General features: G+C 39.5%; 1 protein-coding gene across 3 annotated transcripts in view; it reads right to left on the bottom strand.

Moving 5' to 3' along the window:
* KDM3B (lysine demethylase 3B) overlaps positions 1-12144 on the bottom strand; it is a 38611-nt gene that overhangs the window by 20328 nt on the left and 6139 nt on the right. For 2 of the 3 annotated variants that reach the window (XM_072146319.1, XM_072146321.1), the window contains exons 2-7: positions 11602-11769; positions 9315-9428; positions 9112-9220; positions 6316-6440; positions 5966-6040; positions 4324-4878 (exon numbers count right to left, since the gene is read on the bottom strand). In XM_072146319.1, coding sequence (XP_072002420.1) covers positions 4324-4878; positions 5966-6040; positions 6316-6440; positions 9112-9220; positions 9315-9428; positions 11602-11769 — 1146 coding nt within the window. The remainder of the gene's footprint in view (positions 1-4323; positions 4879-5965; positions 6041-6315; positions 6441-9111; positions 9221-9314; positions 9429-11601; positions 11770-12144) is intronic. The other variant, XM_072146320.1, reaches the window with a different exon arrangement.

Here is a 12144-nt window from a genome sequence, read left to right as displayed (position 1 = left end):
AACTACAACCAACACCCACTGATTTACCATCAAGTGCCAACATGACATTTTATACAGTAACTTATTTCTCCCTGTTCTTCCACAACATTCAATCGTTTGCCCCCCTCAGGACACTAATACAGCTTAAAGCAGGAAAGGCAAATTCAGACATCATTGTTGCTTCTCTCCAGGGTCTCTCTCTACAGGAAGAATCATGGGGCCCGCAAGGGGACCTCCAAGAAATTCCAACCCTGTTTCCAACAGAAATTCCAACACCTTCTCACTCTTCCTAAAGTTACAATCAGTCAAGGATGTGTCACCTTAAAAGAGAATTGGGAGCAGCATCTCAAGTTGTCTGGGACTGCAGGAAGATTCAAGTCCTTCCTGGTGAACTTTGCCCTGGTGAACTTTGCCCGTGCCGTAGGTTTGCCATCACTGCTATAGGCATTGAGTATGAGTGAGGCAATATGGATAGGGATACAGAGATAGGGGAAAAGTTATCAGAAATGTCTGAGGTAAAACGGTTCCAGTTGCCTATGAAACCAATCAGAGATCAGCTGTAATTTAATAGTCAGAGCCAGAGATAAAGAGAGACAGCCAGAGAGAAAGAGACACAGAGACAGCCAGAGAGAAAGAGACACAGAGACAGCCAGAGAGAAAGAGACACAGAGACAGCCAGAGAGAAAGAGACACAGAGACAGCCAGAGAGAAAGAGACACAGAGACAGCCAGAGAGAAAGAGACACAGAGACAGCCAGAGAGAAAGAGACACAGAGACAGCCAGAGAGAAAGAGACACAGAGACAGCCAGAGAGAAAGAGACACAGAGACAGCCAGAGAGAAAGAGACACAGAGACAGCCAGAGAGAAAGAGACACAGAGACAGCCAGAGAGAAAGAGACACAGAGACAGCCAGAGAGAAAGAGACACAGAGACAGCCAGAGAGAAAGAGACACAGAGACAGCCAGAGAGAAAGAGACACAGAGACAGCCAGAGAGAAAGAGACACAGAGACAGCCAGAGAGAAAGAGACAGCCAGAGAGAAAGAGACAGCCAGAGAGAAAGAGACACAGAGACAGCCAGAGAGAAAGAGACACAGAGACAGCCAGAGAGAAAGAGACACAGAGACAGCCAGAGAGAAAGAGACACAGAGACAGCCAGAGATAGATAGATACATATAAAATATTTTTTGTTAATCCATTCTATTTTGTAATAGCGGAGACCAGTTATTTACTAACGCTGTGAGCTACAGCTGGTATTAAAATATAACTGGTCCATGCCTAACCTTGCAAAGTGTCTCCTTTAAAGAGCAACTCTGCCTTCATAATGAATTTTACCACATTGTCACGATTGCCCATTTCAAAACAAACAGAACGAGACCCATATTTTGTTGCTTGTCCTTTTCTTTCCAGAGTTATGGAATTATTTTGTTGTGAAGCTACTTGTCAGAAATCTTCCTCAGCAGGGTCAGTTCCAGATTTAAGTAGACCCCTGAGTGACAGCTCCTCAGTAGGCCCTTTTGCAGTGAACTCCCATAGGGGCATTAAAAATTCAGAAACTAAAACAGTCTCCCTAAAATATTCCCTAGTTTATCATCCCAAACAGCCCCATCTGGGTTATTTTATATACAGACACCTCATGGTTATTATTTATAAAACCCCCTTCAGCCCCCATGGATTCTTATATACAGCCTTATGAGCCTTTTGGCCCTCATTTATCAAAAATAGTGCAAAATGTGATGCAATGTGCTGGATGTTCTTCATGAATCTGGCCCCCCCTGCACTGCTTGGGAAGTGTGCACCATTTCTTTTTGGTGCACATTATTCATGCTGCAGAATTGTGAAGTAGACACAATTGTGGCGCAAAGTCGGACTCAGCAGTAACACACCCCTTTTAGTGCACATCCTTTCTGTCATTTCGGACACAGTGCAGCCACAACACAAAACTGGTGCAGACACTTTCTAATCATATGTGCAAGCAGTTTGCACCTCCTAGTGAAAAGTCAGATACAAAACTGTCGCAAGCACTTTAATAAATGTGGGCCTATGTATAATGTCTGCACACACACTCACTGCTGCTGTCTACATGTACATTTAAAGCTAAATCTTTCCCGGCACATAAAGCTGACCTTTTAAATTAAAAAAAAAAAAAAATTCCAATAGCCTACATCTTCCAGTCACACACTAGCAATCTGCCAGGAAAGAGAAGAGATGGACACGCGAGTCATCAGGGGTCACTGTTTGTCACTGTCAGACAGAAGCTAAAGATTTACTAGAAAATATAATTGTTTACCTCTCTCACAGTAACCTCTGATGACTCAATGTCCAGCTCTTGAAGAAGGGAGCCACAGCACCAAAGATCAATGTCCAGCTCTCCCATCTTTCAGTAGATCTCTAGTGTGTGGCTGAACAATAAGCACCATCAGAGCGGACAGTCTAAATAAACAAAGAATAAGCAGTTTACTACGTTCAGGGAAAGATTTAGCTGTAAATATAGAGCTGGGACTATACCATTGAGCCTTCTTCATCGGTATAGCACAGGATAAAGATGGCTTTGGCGTGGCAGAAGAAGCTTACAAGGTAGATTTTAAATACCCCCTAATGGACTACATTTGAAAAATGTTTTAACTCCTTACCAACGTGTGACGTATATGTAAGTCATACTGCGGGTGTATTGAGACAGCTGACAGGCTGAGCCCTTTTTATTCATGGTGAGTTTTTGCTGCATATTGCAGCAAACGCCCACCATTTGCCGCCAGGAAAGCCGAATAAAGACGTCATCAGGAAGCAACGATCTGTTGCTATGACAGTAGTATGGCAGGATCAGACAACCTAGGGTTAAGGTACCCTAGGGCAGTGATGGCGAACCTTTTAGCGGCCGAGTGCCCAAAAAGACCCCTCCTTATTTATCGCGGGGTGCCAACCAAAAATTAAAGCAGTAACTTACTGCTTCCTGTTCTTCAACAATCATAATGGCCTCCTGAGGACAGCAACACAGTAGAAAGATGGAAAATTTGTAGAACTGTAGGGGCCAGCAGGAGGTCCTCTGTCTATTCATTCTCCCTCTTCCTACAGTCCCAAGTAGCGAAGTAAGTATTAAAATATGACTGAAAGCAGCATCTTTTCAGTTGCTTGGAACTACAGGAAGATTCTTCCTGTCCTGTCTGGTGTGCTGGGGCGATGGCCTGGGTGCCCACAGAAAAGGCTCTGAGTGCCGCCTCTGGCACCCGTGCCATAGGTTTGCCACCACTGCCCTAGGGTATATGAAAAATAGTAAAAATAAAAGTTAAAATATTTTTAAAAAACATAAAAATTCAAATCACCCCCCTTTTCCAAGAACAAATATAAAAATAAACAGTAAAAGTCATAAACATGTTAGGTATCACTGCATCCCAAAAGGTCCACTCTATCAAAATATAATAACGGTTATTCCTGGTATTTTCCCAATAATGGAAAATAGTGTCCAAAGTTGAAAATGCCACTCATATGCCATGTTGCAAAACATAAAAAATAATAAAAAGCGATCAAAAGGCAGTAGAGTCCTCAAAATGGTAGCATTGAAAAAGTCATCTCACGAAAAATGACACCACACACAGCTACATACACTGAAGTATGAAAAAGTTATTAGTGCCAGAACATGGCAAATAAAGATATTTTTTTTTTCTGAACAGGTTTTAATTTTTGTAAATGTATGAGAACATTAAAAAACCTTTGTAAATTTAGTATTCTCGTGATCGTACCGACCCAAACAATAAAGGAGACATGTCATTTTGGGGGCGCACAGTAAAAGCCATAAAAACCAAGCCAACAACAAAATGGTGCAAATGCATTTTTTCCCCACTTCCCCGTACAAATAAAGGAATATTAAGTACCGTTGCTATGAAGTGCAAATTGTTATGCAGAAAACAAGCCCTCACACAGCTCTTTACATGGAAAAATAGAAAACATAGTTTTTTTAAGAGTAGGGAGTGAAAAATGGAAATGCAAAACATAAAAAAGGCCTGGTCGTTAAGGGGTTAAAGCACATCTACCACACAAATAAGTAACATAAGTGAAATGAGGTTACATTTTACTAATACAAAGAGAGAAGTGTAATGGAAAGATTAGCACCGGTTTTGTGTGCTCCTGGGTTTGGATCACAAAAACTAGTGCAAACTTCTGCTGAAAGGACTAACACGTGAACTGGCCCATACTATGACTGCCAACTGATTATAAAGGGATTTTCCCACTTGATGGAAATAAGGCTTTATTACCGATGTAAGGAAATCAACTTTGACCTTAGACTGATAAAGGCTCCAAATGACTGGTTTTGTGAAGGAGTGAAAGCTAACAGAGCAGAACAGAATTACCTCTCCGGTGGTCCAGCTCGGCATCTTGCTTTCCTCTGCTGCCACACTGGAATCAGAGATTCTTACTGTAGATGGTGTTACTCCGCTTGATGGTAAACTTTCCGTTGTGCTTACAGGATTCTCGGCACTTTTATTAACCTGTCTTACCGCTTCTGGTACAGGGGAGCCTTGACTAGCCCCTGCCGAAAAATTTGGAAAAGCAGTTGGCGTTCCCTCAGCGACAGGCTGGTCCTGGACCACTAATGTGCGGCCATTTTCTTTGGTGTAAGTTGCAAAGCGAATGTTCCGATTAATTTGTGGAACAAAATGTAACATCTGTTTGGTTCTGGGATCTACTGCAGGATCAGCGCCACTTCCACTAGTGCAGGAGCTCCTGTTAACTTCACTTGAATCACCACCATTGCTGTCTACCTCTTTCTTTTCGGCTTTCTGTTTTTTCCCAGAGGAATCCCCTTCTCCATCTGAAGGAAGTTTTCTTCTACGGCCATCTCTACCATCTGTACTTTCTTTTTTCTTTTTTGATTTTGTTGCTTTTGTTATTTTTAATATTGCATCCTGCAATATAGTAAATTACTAAAAATTATGGAATACATTATTTTCTGCAGATAATGCAATAATTCATTAAAGGAAATCAACCATCAAAACCCATCATGATAAACCAGGGACACTTACTAATAGATCCAGGCACAGAAACTGTGGTGATCTTCTTGTATTTGTTATCCATGGCCTCCTTCCTTCTAAATTAATCTTTTAAAATTATTCTAATGAGCCTGAGGGGCTATAGTGGATATTTCCGTAGTTCTGAAAATTTTACAGGCTGTTACAATGAGCAGAACATGTCTCACCCAACCACCTGTCTCCCTCCTCCCTCTTCCTGTGTAATCTAGCAGCAGCAAGAAGTACAGGGGAGGGGAGACTTGCTCTGCTCACTGTAACAACTAGTCAAAAGACATCAGTGAGGGGCACTGAAAAAACCCCCAAGAGTCCTTAGGCTCATTACCATAATTTTAAAAGTGGATTTTAGAAGGAAGAAGGCCATAGTTAACACATATAACAAGATTACCAGTGTCACAGTGCCTGGATCTATGCTTGATTTTGATGGTAGGTATTTTTTAAGGCCATGCTACACACATTATTTATGTTGTTAGTAGCTAGTTAATTTTGTGTGTATACTTGAAATTGGTACCATTTTTCCCAGACTATAAGGCGCACCTTTTTGCAAGAAAGAGTCTTGTAGTCAGAAGTCAGGAGGATCCAGCACTGCCAGACTCTCCTGACTGATGGAGATCAGGTGACTGCTCCTCTCGCTGCAGTCCCGACTGTAACGTACAAGGACTTTAGGTTACATCATGGAGTAATGTGACAGTCTGAAGTCACTGACCCAGAACTTACACAGGATATTCTGATATATACAGAGGTAGGACTTTACATACATTTTCCAAATGGAAACACATACACACACTGAAAATACTGTTCCCATTTGGCATATGTATGTCTAGCATTGATATCTGGAGAGCAGGAGGTTCATAAAGCTGAAAACATATTTGTATTTACATTACATCTGGATACCTTTATTGTAACTATGCTATTCTTCAATAATCTATCACATCTTATTCTATTAGTTACAAACAGGAGATATTACCTCAGGCTCTAAAACAGACTCATCAACTAGCACCACGTGTACCAATTTAGGATCTATGGTTACAGTTTCCCCTCCCTGTGAACAAAGCAAAATAAAAACATAAGGTCATTGTAACAAACTGGAACAAGTGTGAAATTATAGTTTTAAAAAAATAGGTGCAAAATACAGACAAAAATACTAATAAAGTGGCTATGGCGTTATAGAGACAGATGCTGCCAATGCTAACATTATATGTGCCTATATATCCCTTACAAGAAATTATAAATAGGAAATTCTATATTCAAACATGTCACAGCATATACAATATAACTGATGTATAATTCATGTGTAAAGGAAATTCCTATACCTACCTCGTTCATTGTAACATTGATTACACGGGTAATAGGGTCCTGATGGGTTACTACCCCAGAAATCCATGCTGCATTCTCATCTGGTCGAAATACATTGACCTCCTGACCTTGAATGCTGCAAATACCTAGAAAAGTACACATTAATCAATACAATGTGCCAAATTAACCTCTTTGCGCAAGAGGACTTTTGGTGCCTGAATGTCCAGGTAAATTTTTGCAGTTCTTTAAAGGAAATCTATCACCAAGATAAAGGATTGTAAACCCAGCACACTGACATACTGGTGCGTGCCCCCTCTGGCAGGATCTGCTCTTCTTTAAAAAAAAAAAAAGTTTCAAAATTATGCATATGAGTTTGAGGGGCTCCGGGCTTCTCTGGTGTTAATGGAGCCTGGCAGCCCTCGGGCTTATTTACATAATTTTTAAAGCCTTTTTGTCTTAAAAGCAAGGGCATAAGAAGCTAAAAGAAGAACAGATCCTACCTGAGCATGCATATAATAGTATGTCATGTGTTTGGTTTACAATCCTTCATCCAGATGGTAAATGTCCTTTAAATGACGATAACGTTTGAGCCACAAATTAATTTAACTTAAAATTAATATTTCATTAATAACATGTTTTGAATCCCCTTACTTTACAATTTATTGCTGTTTTAGCTCCTATCACTCAGAGTGTGGGAGGGGACTCTCTAAGCAGACACTTCACGATTCCTCTAGTTCTGTGTGCTGACAATGTGGTTAGATTATCAAGATTCAATGTTTTTATACACTTTCATTTAGCTTCTAACATTCTACTAGTATCTGACACTTGGAAAGACAGAGGAGACTAATCAGAGATGAGAGATGATAAGATCCATGAGATGTATATTACACATGACCCCCCCCCCCTGCTATCACAGCCATTAGATACTGCTAGCTCTACTATATTCCTGGATAAATATGTTATCTGCCTGTATCTTGCAACTTTACTCACCCCACGCTTTGTTGTTGTTTGCGGGCAGGAAGTGAGTGTGTGTGTGAGCTTGTCCTGGAATGCAAGGGTGGGGGCTAGAGGCAGAGAGCAGTGTCAGAAGAACAATGGGGGACATTTACTATGGCATTTCCACCAGTTTTATGGTGCTCCTACTTCATTTTCTGCTCCACAACCGTTTTATTAGATGGCGGCGCCAGAAAATATTACTTTTTCCGCCTGCTCTGACTCTGCTCTGAAAAGGGGTGTGGCTTTGGCAGTGTGTAAACTCAAATACAATTAATATGTGTCATAGCCATTTTGGGGGCTGTAAACTGGCAGAAGGTAGACCTAAAGAAATCTGGTCCGGCAGGGACACAAAACCGTGCTGCTGCATGCAGGCAATAGACTCGCCACATGTCTGCTGCATGTCCTTCTGCCGACCAATTCCAACTGGACAAGCTGTCGGGACGAGGTCAGCGACTGATGTATTGCCACAGCAGCCATTGCCCCAGCCTGTTCTCCGACTGCTAGACACATTTCTGGAGCTCGGGACATGTTTTGGTCCCAGGGACAGAAATTGGTCTTGGCGCCAGAAATATATCTGCACAGTGGAACAATATTAAATATGTATTTCCTTTCCAAGAGCAAGTCGGTAACCAAGCCAGTTCAGATACTGACACTTTATGTAAATGTCCCCCAATATGTCTGCCGATCCTAAAGTCAAAAGATCGTGGGTCAATTTTCTATAATTGGAAAAATATCTGTGAAATACCGTGTTTTTGTTAATGACATTAAATTAGAGAATGTGTTATTTTGTTATCCTGAGTACATTTAAGAATCTTGTCTTTGTGGGAATAACCCTTTAATAATAGGGTTGTGTTTCTGGGTGACCCGAGATATGACCTGTTAAACTTACACTTGGGAATCGTGAGTTCTTTATAAAAATCTAATTTTTTACTGCTAATTTTACAGTGGATATCTCCAGTTCTATGACAAGGGGTGCAAGGGATAGTTGCAATTTGGATGTTTAAAGCCATAAAAGAAATTGTGAAACGGTTGCAAAAAATGTATGACAGTGAAGTTGCCTTTATGAATAAGGCTGTTACCCTTTCATAGCCATTTGTTTTTATCATCTGTGAAGGCTCTACAAATGATGTAGCATGTTCCTAAGCAAAGACAAAAATTAAAGATCCCCATTTACTTTCAAAAGAGCTTCGAGAAGCCAAAGTCTAGACATAATTGTCAATGTTGGTTATCTGCACACGTTGCATATTGTCATGCAGAACTTTTGTGAATTTACATGTGTGGTTTTTAACTCTTCTTTAAGTCATTTCAAGCAAAAAACTTTTGCCAATAGAATTTAATGTAAAATAAAAATGCACAGAAGAAGAAAAAAGAAAAGTGACATGATCAATTTATTTTCTGCACAAAAAAAATGTACTGCCTACATTACTATTTCCAAATCACGTTTACTGTATTACGCTGCAGCTTTTCCAGAACAAAATCCCCCACATAATCAAGTAGATAGCTTAGAGGAGTTGTTCTACTTAAAATAAATAGCTTGATTGGTGGGGGTCCTTGTTTATACTGCAGCTTGGAACAGTATTATGGACTGCTACTTGGCATGGAAAGACTAACGGTGTCCTATATTCGATGCTTTCTCAGAACTTAAACCCTCCTACAATCATGAGGTGAGGGCATTTCAAATACTCCAATTCATAAGAATACATCTATAATGGGTAAACCTTATCTAGAAATATTTTGTAAAATCCAAAAACAAAAAAACACAAGCTTGTTTTATGCGAAAAATAAATTTCATGTAAAATATTGAATATTGTAATTTTTTACCTCTTAAAATAATTTCTTGGATCTTCCTTGAGTTAATAATGTCGGTAACTGCATCTCGCAATAATGGCTGTTCTTTCAAAACCAATTTGTGGCTGTCAACTCCCATCTGCTGGAATTGGAAACAAGGAAAATAGTCAAGGTCCCTGTAACTGAAGGGTGAACCACCTTGTCTCAGCAAAATACTTGCCATTAAGATGTGCTACCTGATAGAGGCGTAGCGTGCTGGCATCTGGAAGGAAATGCAGGATTTCTTCCAACAGAAACTCTATAGGGACCAGGGTTCCCAGGCCTAGCTTATCCACAAGAGTAGTGAATGTCTGCAGAGAAAACAAAGGTGATGTAAGGATTCTAATACATGTACTACCTGTGGTTCTTCCTTATACACTGCCTCCAGCCATACGCAATACCTTAAAAATATTTGCTGCTTTTTAGTCATAATATTTATTTTTGACTATAATAAATGAATTCCATAGTGCGCAACGGTCATTTTGATATATAATATGTATAGTTGCGGGTAAATGGGGGAACTAAGACAGTATTTTTATAATGTAAAGAGGGCTGTTTTTTTACTTTATAGGGAAATATAAACGGTTATTTATGAATATTTTGTGTGTGCTTTTTACTTTCCATGTCTCATAACAGACAGTTTTTTTGTTCATTTTTACTTTTTTTTTTCATTTACAAGTTTCTATGGCATCAACATCAGAGCATCTATAAAGGATAAGATCCCATGTGGGGGGCAGGGAGGGGAGTGTCTGATGAGAGGTGTACTAGGTCTGATTAGACTCAGCAACTCTGATTAACCCCTGAAGACGCAGTGATCACATGACGTGCACTGCATAGCGCTACTTCAGTGATACGCAGTGAAGAAAGGAGAAGGCAGAAGCGCAAGAAGGTAATGAACCTTCTCTCTGGGGTCTCCGGCTGTGTCTAACACTTTTCTTTCTAGGCAAAGGAGCGGAATGTGTTATGATAATCTTCCCACCATCCAATCGACAACAAACAGGATCAGATAAGCTACTGTGTACTCTCTATGTTTATCTAGAAGCTGTGCTTACATGTTGTGTTTACACTTTGATAACACACAGTTAACCTGTTGCCACTCAGTGATGGATATAAAGTAGGCACAGGATATCGGCTGCATCTAACAGCTGACACCCCAGTGTAACATCTGTGGTCTGAGTGGGACAGCTGCATTTAAATGCCTTCAGAGCGATTTCCCACACCAAATTCAGGTGGTACCAAATTTGTAAAAGGGAAGAAAAAAATATATAGAAATAGGGTAACTATACTGACCCACAGAATAAAGGAAACATGTTCATTGGTTATACATTGAACACCAAAAAAAAAAACTATTTAAAACAAGTTTGAAAATGGGGTCCTATATAAAGGGTTTTTAACATTATATATTTCAAAGCTCGTTTAAAACAAAGATTAAATGCTAGTAAATAAATTGCGTGGTAAAACTGTCTGAAAAGAAGATAATTTAGGATTTTGAAAATGGCAAATTTTTCTAAATTTTTATTTTCTTTTTTATAAATGCAAAACATATCAACCAAAATTTACCACAGACATGAAGAACAACATGTAATAATAAACAATATCAAAATCCCTTTGGTAAGTTAAAGTTTAAATAAAAGTTGTATGGACAGTACAACATGTGCTATCCACGGGGGTGATAAACCCCTATCACAGTTACCAATCATAAATATACTGAGCTAAAAGCTTAGCTCACCAAATGTCTACTTATGGTATTAAGAATGTAGATGGAAAGATAGTCACAATGTATCCCACTTAGCTGAAACAGAATTGTCTCTGGCTTATCATGTTATGCTGAGGAATCGGGGCACTCATAAAGAAGAAAGGAAGAGAAAGCAGGTGAAAGGATGGAGTGATTATGCAAAGGCCGTACTGCGAAAAGTGCAGTAAATATAAAAAGAAGTGCACAGCATTATATATGGCCAAGCCAAGCTCTGATATATCACATCCCTAAACACATTAAAATTTACAAAATTGCGTTTTTTACTTTAAAAGGGGTTGCTCATAAAAGAAAGTTTTCAAATTATAACCTCCTAGTGATGTTTACACAATAAAGATGATTTTTAACCCCTTACTTTACAATGTTACTAAGTTGTATTGCTGTTTTAGCTCCTATTACTCCCTAAGCTCGTCAGTGCAAAATACCAGAGTGTGGGCGAGGACTCTCTTAGCAGTCACATTATGATATGTCTAGTCCTGTGAGATGCTGTGTGCTGACAATGTGCTTAGATTATCAGAGTGCAGGTTTATATACACTTTCATTTGGCTTCTGAACATTCTACTAGTGAATTTCTGTGAAATGCTGTATTTTTGTTAATAACAGTAAATGTTATTTTGTTATCCTGAGTATATTTAAGAATCTTGTCTTTGTGGGAATACGCCTTTAATAGATGTGGTAGACGGCATTAAAAAAAACCCCAACCTTAGTTGCAAATTTAGCAAAAAACTCACCAGTGCTGGCCAATGTGTGGGACAAATACGACTCCCTTGGACAATTATAGGTTCTTTTCGTGGTGACCAAACCAGTGGCCCTTCAAGCAAGATTACCAACACATCTTCTTCATGGACTTGTACCCATGAATGTGGCCTAGAGCTTTTTTCATCAAATTCTACATATACCTGATATGGGAAGGAAGAGAAAGTGTTTAGTGTTTAGATGAGGTGGAAATTTCTTAAAAGGAAATCTAAAAGAAGAATCTAAAAGAAGAGCAGATCCTGCCAGAGGAGGCACACACCAGTATGTCGGTGTGCTTGGTTTACAATCTTTCATCCAGGTGGTAGATATCCTTTAATAAACCAGTATGTAATCCCATGGTTACATAAGAACTGTGTAACCCCAAGGACCAAAACAAAGGGCTGTATGGGGTCTTGTTTTTATCGGGACAAAATGTAGTTTTTAATAGCACAATTTTGAGATTCATATATCCTACTGATGAACTTTTGTCAACCCATTCAGTGTGTTATACTTAAAAGAAACAGCAAATCTCACAATTT

Source organism: Engystomops pustulosus, chromosome 4 (assembly GCF_040894005.1).
Source record: "Engystomops pustulosus chromosome 4, aEngPut4.maternal, whole genome shotgun sequence".
In the NCBI taxonomy this organism is placed as follows: domain Eukaryota; kingdom Metazoa; phylum Chordata; class Amphibia; order Anura; family Leptodactylidae; genus Engystomops; species Engystomops pustulosus.
Note: the sequence above shows the minus strand (reverse complement) of the source record. Positions and strands in the feature narration are given on the sequence as shown.